General features: G+C 45.6%; 1 protein-coding gene across 6 annotated transcripts; it reads right to left on the minus strand.

Moving 5' to 3' along the window:
• Positions 1-3,306: 3,306 nt before the first annotated feature.
• On the minus strand, positions 3,307-10,678 carry LOC105701727 (raf homolog serine/threonine-protein kinase phl). Of its 6 annotated transcripts, none has more exons than XM_012428770.2 (2): positions 6,156-10,678; positions 3,307-3,930 (listed from the first exon to the last, which is right to left on the minus strand). In XM_012428770.2, exon 1 carries the CDS (start codon positions 10,316-10,318, stop codon positions 8,033-8,035), a length of 2,286 nt encoding a protein of 761 aa, XP_012284193.1. In that variant the 5' UTR covers positions 10,319-10,678; the 3' UTR covers positions 3,307-3,930; positions 6,156-8,032. The 6 variants fall into 6 exon arrangements, with proteins under 6 accessions (XP_012284193.1, XP_012284176.1, XP_012284167.1 ...); XM_012428753.2 differs by lacking the exon at positions 3,307-3,930 and having other exon boundaries at positions 5,261-7,383; positions 7,950-10,678; XM_012428744.2 differs by lacking the exon at positions 3,307-3,930 and having other exon boundaries at positions 5,261-7,383; positions 7,747-10,678.
• Between the last annotated feature and the right edge of the window lie 286 nt (positions 10,679-10,964).

A 10,964-nucleotide genomic window follows, 5' to 3' on the forward strand; every position in this document is an offset into this window, starting at 1 on the left:
GAGTTTATCGATTACCAGAGTGTTCTAAGTTGTCGTAAAATTGTCCTGACCCTTTCGATTCTCATATCAGAGCCTTCGATAATTGTATATCGATCGAAATATAAGAGCTCGACGCCATTTTGGTTCTGGTCTGGACTGAGTTAAAAAATTTGTTTGAAAAATCCAAATTCTCAATGTGTCAGGACAATTCTTAGATGACCAGGAGTGATGTGCCAAAGTTTCGGACAGTTCGGTCTAATACCCTTAAAAAAAAGTGTTGCATTCGAATCGACTGATTCGAAGAGGGTCTCACTTCACCTTAAAGGCGCAATCGCGAGCGCGTAGCTCGTCTTAACGCGCGGCTTATCGACGATTCCAGGGGCGTGCAATCACCGGACTCCGACTCGCGATTCCGCGTCCCTTTAGTCGTGAAATATCGTTGGCGTTACGGTAAACTCGAAGGAGGTTAAAATACGTAAGCTCCGGCGCTTTATGACACGTCGTAAATTCGATCGTCTGTACTTTTACTTGGTCACTTGAGGCCGCGCTAAGGGGGGATCTCTCTCGTGGCTCGTTAATGGAAAACGCTCGGCGGCACCGCGGCCAGTCCTATAAAGAGACCGCTTCGGAACGACCGACCAGCCCAGAACTGGAATTATGATTTTCATTCACTAGCCGTCTCCCATTCATCGATCCACCGAGAAACGAGATCCGAAAACGTAACCATGACAACTAGGCACAAACGACGCGGCCTCGGTAAGTTTCCTAACGAGTTCCAAATTCGATTTAACCGTCTCCCCCACCCCTCCTACCTCGAGAATCCAATTTCAATTCAACCTCGTAACAAAGAGCCATCGGTGAACCGTGATTTCCCACCATGACGCCACACTTCGCATGCGACGATCCCCCATTTTACTTGGTCGATATTTCAAAACGTTCGAAGAGTTCATTCCGACAATATTGGGAAAAAAAGAAAAAAAAAACGCGACCACGACCTCGTCAATGTAAAGCACATCGGACCTTCCATTTCTCGGTCCCAGGACCAACGTTACAATTCCATGACATATAATTTAACCAGTTATCTGTGATTGACAAGTATACTCGTCATGGAGAAGTGGCACGATTTTGTGTATTGACGAGTATACTCGTCATGCGTATACACTAGTGACCATTGGCTATTTAAATTTTAATTTTTGAGAAAAACAAAACATATTCTCAAATTTCAAGATGTTTAGAATATTTTGACGCCAGGCCGGAATAAAACAAACGAATAGAAAATATAAATAATTTGAGATAAACTCATGCGCCCCGTATGCACCGGCTGAAATAGCTTGCCACCTATTAGATATTATTTGTTTGAGTTCATATATATTATACAAAAAAAAAAAATAATGGAACGTTATCGCGAATGAATTTTTTGCTAGAATTTGTTGAGGACCCTATTGCATCGTATCCAATAACCCGGGAAAAATCGACACAAATTCGGCCATCTAGGCCTAATGTAATACAATTACTCTGGAATCATGTTCTGGATCATATACCCAGAACTTCGAATACAAAAAATCCTACCCGAAGGTGTGCACGTTGTTATAAACGCAAGATCAGGAAAGAATCCCGTTACTGGTGTTCCATTTGCAAAGTCCCATTACGTGTAACACCCTGTTTTGCCGAATACCACGCCACGGCAGGAATTTAAATTCTTGCTATCGTATGCATTTAATTTCTCTTGCGTTTTTCGTCTAATAAGTATGTAATATATGTTTAAGTTAACCAAATAAATATACATTAGTAATAAAAGTGTCAATTTTATAAAATAAACCCATCTTTTTGATCCAGTATCTTAACAGCGACACTTACTCTGTGATTGACGAGTATACTCGTCATCGCTCGATTTCGGCGACACATATAGGTGCACGCTCGCCAAAGGGGGCGCCACAGCTAACTGGTTAAAACAGGTAACGATTAACAGATTTTAACGTCACCGTAACGAAGGTGCACGAATCAATGTATTCCCTCGCAACGACCGCTGTTTAATTAAGTAAATAAATAATCTGAATACTGGGAATTCGTTTGCGTCCTGCGCCAGGATATTTGTCGTACTGTGTGGGTGAGAGTAAAGCGACGACCTGAATTGGTTGAAACCTTCCGTAACTTCGATTCACAATTGCCCGAAGCTTCCGTGGTTCGAACTTAAGTTATTCAAGAGCTTTGAAACTGTAAGATCCATCGTGGAAGTTTCAATTGAAACCGGATCTTTCGAAGTTCTCGCTGGAATTACAGCGTCTATCCGAATTCATATAATTCGCGGCATCCTAAATCGTAACACCCGGTTTTCGCATTTCCAGTGGGTTGTCGGAAAAGTCATGACGCATTTCTCTATGCCATCTGTTATGACAATGCGTCATGACTTTTCCGACAGCCCAATATATCGACCGTATTTTTTAAATATAAATTTTATTTAATTTAATTCCAGTTAGAAGTTCGACGGACATCTCAGTTCCTCGTCTCATTTTCCAATCTACTGCGGGAAACTATCCAATTTCCCGATACCCGTACATTAGCGTTTAGAGGAAAACACGTCTAGCAATTTAATAAATGTCGGAGCTTTACGAAACTACGATAAATTCGCATCGTAAGGAGGCGTCTTCGAGCCTGCCTTTAATTTCTTACAAGGAAGATATCTGAGGTGTCCCCCTCCGATTTTGTTCATTTTTAAATATGTTATAGAGGACTAAAATCTAAGGGACCCGTGTTTTTTTTTTATCGGCGGATAAACACTTTTAGGGGGTGAAATCAGGCTTCAAAGTTGGCCATGCAAGGGGGTGAGTTGGCTGTTTCATATAGAAGCACTTTACCGATTTTCATAAAACAACCGTCAAAATGTAGGAAATGAGAATTATGAAACATGCATTTGGAATTTTTCGAAAAAATTCATTTTTAAGGGGTGAGCTACCCCTTTGAATATTTCTTTTACCCCTTACGCGAGCAGTAATTGCTCTATCCAGATGAAACTTGGTTAATTTATAGACCAGAACAATACAAAAAAAGTTTCATTTGGATAGAACAATTACTGCTCGCGTAAGGGGTAAAAGAAGTATTCAAAGGGGGGACTCACCCCTTAGAAATGAATTTTTTCGAAAAATTCCAAATGCATGTTTCATAATTCTTCATTCCCTACATTTTGACGGTTGTTTCATGAAAATCGATTGAGTGCTTCTATATGAAACAGCCAACTCACCCCCTTGCACCGCCAACTTTGAAGCCTGATTTCACCCCTTAAAAGTGTTTATCCGCCGATAAAAAAAAAAACGAGTCCCTTAGATTTTAGTCCTCTATAACATATTAAAAAATGAACAAAATCGGAGGGGGACACCTCAGGTACTTTCCTTGTTAGTGTCCCATTTGGAACACCGGAAGCATCGGGAACTTGTTCGAACGATCCTAGGAAGTGTTTCTGAGACTGTGAGATCATTGTTTTCCACGGCTGCGATCCGACGTAATATAAAAATACCACGAGCTTTCGTCACATCCCGCAAAAGAGATTATAGTTTTCTTCACTTCGCGCTATCTTCAACATTTTCTCCCTCTCTTTCTCTCCCTCTCTCGTTCACTTTCTTTCACTCTCCCTTTCTCCCGTCGAGTATCGAGATTATCGTTAATATGTTTCATGGTTCACGGTTTCCCTGGTGCGAGAAAACGTCGTCGGTTTTGCTCGTACGTCGTGCTCTTGGTTCCGGGCCTCCGGGACCTCGTCTCTCCTTCTCTGAAATAGTTCCTTCTTCGGCGGCATTTTTCTTACGTTTCGACGACCGAGGAGCTTCCCTCTTCGTTGCATTCGCCGCGCTCGATCATGCGTATAAATAAATAAAAAGCTCGGGATGCCAAGAAGTCGCTCTCTCCGTTACGTTGCCACGCGATGCCCAGGAATCGACTCGAGTACTTCCGCCACAGCTGTACATACGCGTACAAAATACTGCTCATTTTTCAAAATAAGTCCTGCTTTTGGTATACGATATTTCTGGATACGTAGCTTTCTTTCTCTCGAATTCGACACTTGAAAATATTTTACGAAACTTTTCCATTAAACTGATTTAGTCTCCTGAACATTGGTTTCAGTGGAAAAGTTGAAACAAGTTAATACCATTAACGGGGAAATATTTTCCAGACCTCAAAAAAAAAAAAAAAATCAGTAATCACCGACCGAATCGACACGTTCCAATTTAAGCAATTCCTGTTTCAACTTTCCGAAGTGAAATTCCAGCAGGGAGCCAGTAATTATATCATTCCAAATATAAACTCGGTTTAGATCAAGCTTCAAGTGCCAGTGGGGCAAGGCGCAACTGGCTCAAAGTCATCATAAGCACCCTCGGGATGATCTGCTGCTGAAACTGCGTACTGAAACGTGTAAAGTGCCCGCAACTGGCCATTCCCGGCAGACGCCAGTGCCATCTGTGGAGCCGTCTCGAATGATCAGGGCACACGTAGGAGACACTTGGGACAGAAACTTCGTACGATTACGAGGACATCGCGTAACTGGCGCGAACGAATTACGCTAATTTATATCGGCTCTCGACGCACGACCGTCAGTAACGAATACTTAATTGTACCTACATAAAAATGAGAAAAGAGAGAAATAAAAAAAAGAAGATGAAGAACAAACACGCAAGTGGAATTTTCGCTATAACATAATTCGCCAATGGTAGATCGGTCGAGTACCCACCGCATACAGTTTTACAGAAAATCCGACTCAAAGACCTCTACAACGATATCCAAATACTTAACAAATACATCCAATTAACTCTTTAACAAATATGTTCAATAGAGCTTGCTGGACGAACTCAAAACGAACATTTGCGAAACTTTTGGCAGTCGGTGATCGTAATGCCCGGGTAAGACGTATTTTCTGACGTTCCAATTGCTTCTCTTTGCCTCCTTATTTGAAATCAATTTAATGCAAAACTATTTTCAATGGGTATCCGGCTCTGGTTGACGGCGACAACTATACAGGCGAGAGACTCGTGGATGTTTTCGCATCTCACGGTCGACGGTGCGGTACTTCAGGAAACTTCAAAGTCCGTTAAACAGAAAGCCATTTCAGACTTCGGAGGCCCGATGACCTTAACTGAGCCAGGATTCGCCAAAGAGCGCGAAGCAAAGTCACGATTTCGTCGATATTATCCAGGGTTGGCGCTTTTCTCCTGATTCGGGCAAAAACTCATCTGGTTGTTTCGGGTCCTACTTACACAAAAGGAAAAAGAGAGAAAAAAAAAGAAACGGAATATTTAAGAGATTTTAAGAGTTTTCTTTACATCACAATTGGAACAAGTTAATATAAACAGAGCTATACGAAAAATGAAAATGTCTACTTTGATAGCATACGATGCAAAGACATGAAACACTCTTCTAAAACGCGACAACTTCTCATCTCTTTATCCCCGTTCTTCGTATGTATGTACAAATTTCACGTAAATCTCATTAAATGCCGTTTCATGGATTTTCAGTCACATCTAATATATTGCTACCATTTTCTGTTGTAATATAACGAAGAATTTCGTCCATTTCCTAAAAAAAAGGTTGCCCGAGGAGTTCTAAAAGAAAATAAATAATTAAAGAATACTTAATAAAATTCACCGGTAAGCTGAGATTGTTTATATCGCGAGCCCGGACGTTCTCCAACCCTGGTATTACAAACTAACAAAATAAGTGGCCCGTTTCGCTTTTGCAAAGTCGACTTCATTATGTTTCTTCGTATGTCGTGGGTCTCTTATATTAACGTTATATCAATGTCGCGAGTTCTTATCCTTTTTTAGGCCATGTCCTTAATTTTAATCGATGCCGAAATATAATTCTAGTGCGAAGCGATCGAGTGAAACCGAGTCTTTAAACGCTTTAATATTATACCTAGAAATATTGCTGCCCCGATGACTTTGGTTCCAATTGAATGTACTCATTTACAATGGACAAACTTTATACCCTCGAATTTCGGAGCGCTTCCAGAACGAGTTTTTCCGGTATGAAATGTATAATTCCTATCGAGGGCAGAAAGTATTTCTTCTACGTAATCGTCAGCTTTGACGAAACGAAAGAAAGAAAGAAAAAAAGGAAAATGAACCGGGAAGCCGAGAAAACTCGTTTGCAGTAAGTGCCAAAATTCGACGATTTATAAATTTACAAACCTTCTTGACTCGTGGGACAAGTCGGCGAGGCTTCTTCTTTACAAGCACGATTACCTCTCAGGATTCTCGTTCGAGGTCCGAGGGTGAGAGTACAAGAAGCTCGACGTTATCTTTTGATATTGGCTGGCAGTTACGGTAACGCGTAAGTCTGACATAAAGCGCTCCTCTTTCCTCAACGCAGCTGCTAGGACTCGACATTCTCAATAACGAGTTCACTCTTGTTTTCAATAGACAGGGTCGGAGATTAATAATTGCCAGCCTGTCCCACGAGACTGGTTTGCACCTGAAAAAGAGAATTTTCACTTTAGTAGAAGAAACGACGACGCAAGCTATTTACATTTTACGTGTTAGGATTGATCAATCAAAGCCCAAAATAACGTCTCGGTCGCCTTTGGAAGTAGCCAAATAGCCAATGACAATTAAATTTTCACCGTGGGAAAATTCGGAACGACAAAAAGTATCTAAAATCTCATCGTAAACGTTTAAAAACCGCGGTCCAGATTTTGTATTCCATCTCTTAGACACGTGGCCCATGTACCCGTCCACGCTAAACACGATGAGTTCAACGGTACAGTTCTTCATAGCGATTACCCTAACGTTAATTATTACGAAACAAATTCAACATAGATCCTTTAGATACAGTGGCCGAAATTCGTACAACGTAGGCTTATTTTTATATATCAACAAAGGTTCAATGTTTCATATCGAATATCCTTGGACAATTACACCGAGTCCCGATTGGGCTTGGCTCGACCAGCGAAGGAATACCGCTCATCGATCGAACCTTAAGGACCTGATAATGAACATTAATTTAATGGTCAATCAATTATTCAACTAATTCCTGCGACAGTGAAGACTTGATATCGACCCTCGACAAAGCAGTCGACGACAAGTATTGGCCATATCACCGACAGGAAGAAGAAAACTCGCCGTCAAGGGGCAGAATCCTCATAATTGATTCGTCAGAGACATTAAATACCGTAGACTGAAGAACGATCATCGACCAAGTCGAGCTTGCACGTTCCAACGTTGTTCAAATTGGCAAAAACTGGCTAACTATATGTATACCTATACACGCATCCCTTTGACAGCCGTATATGTACAATTGCAATTCTCCTCTCCCCACGTGGTCGGTTCGTCCAATCCAGCACGTCACTCCACCGAATGTCCACGACTTCTCCACGGTCACGGGGAATGCCAGAGAGGCATTCCGAGCACGCTGCTCTCGCTGCGAATACATACATCATATATTTTAAGAGAATAATCGAGGGAGTAGGTACAAAAATCACAATGGTTTGTTTAGGAAAAATATCCCGCCGGACGAACGACCATCCGTGCGACTTAAATGCCGTTCCGCCTAATAATTATACGATATTTTTACATCCTTTTCAAGGATTTCACAAAATCAATGGACCGTTATGCTTACGTATGTATGTCGTGTGTTTGGCTTTACTCTCGTGTACGGGTGTGTGTGTGCGCGCGTGTGTATATATACATGAATAGTCCGACTCGTAAAATGAAATATCCTCTGTGGATGACAAACATATAGGAGAATTATGTGTATATATACCTACAAGAAATCAGAACATACATGCTTATCGCACGCAGCCAATTGATTTCGCCATTGGTGAAAATGACTTGAAACTCGCCAACCGTCAATTTCTAACGTTAAGTAGAATCTCTTCGTTCTAGGGATCGTTCCCTAGCAGTGTCGGTATATATCGAGGAGCCACCGCAGCTCTGTGTCGAACGAGTAATTAGAGCACGATGATAATTCAATGGAACGAAACGTACGGACTGTTCGCAGGTAAGTGCATCGCGTTTCATCTAGATGTACGTTCTTGTGCAAAGGCATTAGAACACCGCAGGGAGAACCCTTAGATGTTTCCACCCGTCGAGTAGAATGGAAACGCTCCAAACTGGAAGTTCACTGGAGTTTTGGGAGACGCGCACGCATAGAGGAAATCGTCCGACTGTAGCTGTGTGCGGTTCAAGTTTGGCTCGGAAGCCGATCTCGTGATCTTAGGCAAGCTGCGTATCAAACTTTCAAGGGTCGCCAGAATCTGCCTAAATATCGGTCTCTCCTCCCTCGAGTACTTGATGCAATCTTCCGTCAACCTTCTGAGGGCCTTCGGCGTGTCGGAACGTAGTTTGTTCAAGTCAGGACCCAGATATCCTCGTCCAACCATGAATAGGATTTGATCTTTGTTATTAATATTCGAGTACGGTAGCTGGCCAGAAAGTAGCTCGAAGAGAACCACTCCGAAGGCGTAAACGTCTGACTGAAAGCTGTAGGGGTTTTCCTCTTGCATTCGAATAACCTCTGGAGCCATCCATAGGATGGACCCGGTCGGTTGGTGGAACTGTTGGGATCCCGACCATCTTGTTTTTGCAGTGGCTAGTCCGAAGTCTCCGATTTTCACGGTGAGGTCGTCGTGCAGGAATATATTGTTGCTCTTAAGATCCCGATGAATGATATTCTTTGCGTGCAGGTAGTCCATTCCTTGTGCGGTCTGTCTGCCGATTTCTATCAGGGTGAGCAGCTCGAACTTTGTTTCGAACACGTGCAGATGTTTATACAGAGAAGATCCCTCGCACCACTGCGTCACGATTGCTAGTTTCGGCTTGCTGGCACAGCCCATAAATAGTAAGATGTTCACGTGACGAGTTTTACGGAGTACCGCGACTTCGTTTTTGAAAGCTTGCAACTGCGCCATTGTTGGGATCTTCACGTTAAGAGTTTTCACTGCCACGGGGCCGTGCCAGTGCGCCTTGAACACGGTCCCGAAAGATCCAGACCCAATTCTGGGACCTACGAGGATCTCGTCCGCAGGAATCTCCCAGTCCTCTATGGATTCACGGGGTGGCAGCAGATTTTTCGACGATTCATCCGCAGATCTTGCACGCGGTCGTTTGGGCCTCAAAGTACTGGTAGGACTCGCTTGCGTGGATTGACTATGTTTCGTGGGGCTGCTTCCAGGAGACACCGGACTCTGCGATGCTCCCAGTGGCTGGCCAAGACTCTGCGACCTAACGTAATCATCCAGATTAGAATCTCCTCCAGGTTTTACCATGTTGAAGCAAACATTGGGGGCAGAGCTGGAACGGTCCTGTTGTCCCAAGGATCTCGGATGTCTTCGATCGCTTCGCACCGGTGCCAAAGACGGGGACATATTCCGACCCAGTCCATATTCCGAAGGCAGCTGAAGAATCCCTGCACTGGTTTCTGGATTGTGAGCTAACAATGCCTGATAGTACGCATCCTGCATGCGAACCTGATGACAGAGCGCCGGCACGCCACCTGCGCATCTCTGATGAAATCTATAATTACAGGTTCTACAGTAAAATCCTTGAAAGAGCAACTTTTGACAGCACTCGCAGAACGCCAACGAAAAGAATGTTTTGCGAACAAAATTATGCGAGATCGAAGTGGTGATCGGGAACTTGTCCAGGATCTCGACCGAGATTTCGTCACACTCCAAGGAGGAGATGTCGGTGTCCCAGGGAATGGGCACCCTGGTGTTGTTGGACCCGATTACATACACGACGCACATCTCGGTCGTGAGGTTCCTAAGTTTCATCGCTCTGGCCAGAGCGTCTCTGAGCGACATGGCCTCTCGTACTTGCACGCTGGTCCGCTGCTGATTCGGTAAGTGAGCTCTGAGCAGAGACTTCAGCGGAGTCCTGGGTGACCTGAACCTCGAGGAGCTCTGTCCGTCCTCCGGCCCTGCCCCTGTCGAGGCATTCAGGAAATCAGTGAGCTTCTGCTCCTTAGACTCGAGCTCGTGCAGCTTGCTCGTCAACTCTTGATACTCGAGGAGGTAAATCGAGGGAGGTTGCTGGAAGCCCGCGAACTTATTGTTTAGGGCGTCGATATTCCGGCGGATCAAGTGGATGACGCTCTGGATGTTCCTCTGCTCGTACCTGAGCGGATCCGTGTCCAGGTAGACGTCCTCCGGGTCGCTCAGCTCGGCCGGCTCGAAGTTCCTGGGGCACGACATCGCACCGCCCCTGCGCGTGCCGCGCTCTTCGGGTCGACGAGGCGACAACGACGAGGCCGAGGACGAAGGCGAGAAGCACGCGAGGACGCCGCTCCCGCGACGGGAGAACTCGATGAGTGCGTTCACACGGGCCGGGTACCTGGCCTCGCCGATCACGGCCATCTTCTAGCGCCGAGCAGCATCGCGGGCCGCGGTCCGAGGGCTCTCTAACCTGTCCTGCCAGCCCGGGCGCCGGCTCCGCTCCCGCTCGCGCACCTCCCGGCTTACCTCGGCCGACCTGGACGATTCTTCTCGGGGTCCTCGACGTCCGCCACTGCCAAAACGTCTACCGCCGCGGTCGAGTCCCTGCGACGCCGAGAACCGCGGCATACCGTGCCACCAGCTGCGCGTACCTTCCACGCGGATCTTCCGCGAGTCGAGCGCCGCGCCGACCCCTCCTCGCTCCCTGGCTCCTCGGAGCTCGAGGGTAACTGCCAGCGACCGTCCCGACTGCCTTTCACGAACAGCGACGCGAACGGACGCGGAGCGACGCGAAACCCGTGCTCGCCTCTGATCTGCGCCACGGGGCTGCGCGCCAGCGGTCGCCGATAGACGCCGGGCCCGCCTGAGCCCCGAACCGACCCTCCGCGCTGCCGCCTCGCGGCGATTCGCGGAAGCGCGCTCTTCGATTTTCCCGCCCACGCGCGATCTCTCCGCTGCCGCAGCCCGGAGTGCGGCTCGAATCGGCTCGAACTCACGGTTTCCCTGGTGTTTTCTTTCAACCTGTTGGGTTTAGCTACCGATTAATCTTTCATGGGATGAAAACTGC

The sequence above is a fragment of the Orussus abietinus genome, unplaced genomic scaffold, assembly GCF_000612105.2.
Source record: "Orussus abietinus isolate OABI.00-Male unplaced genomic scaffold, Oabi_2.0 scaffold66, whole genome shotgun sequence".
Lineage (NCBI taxonomy): Eukaryota > Metazoa > Arthropoda > Insecta > Hymenoptera > Orussidae > Orussus > Orussus abietinus.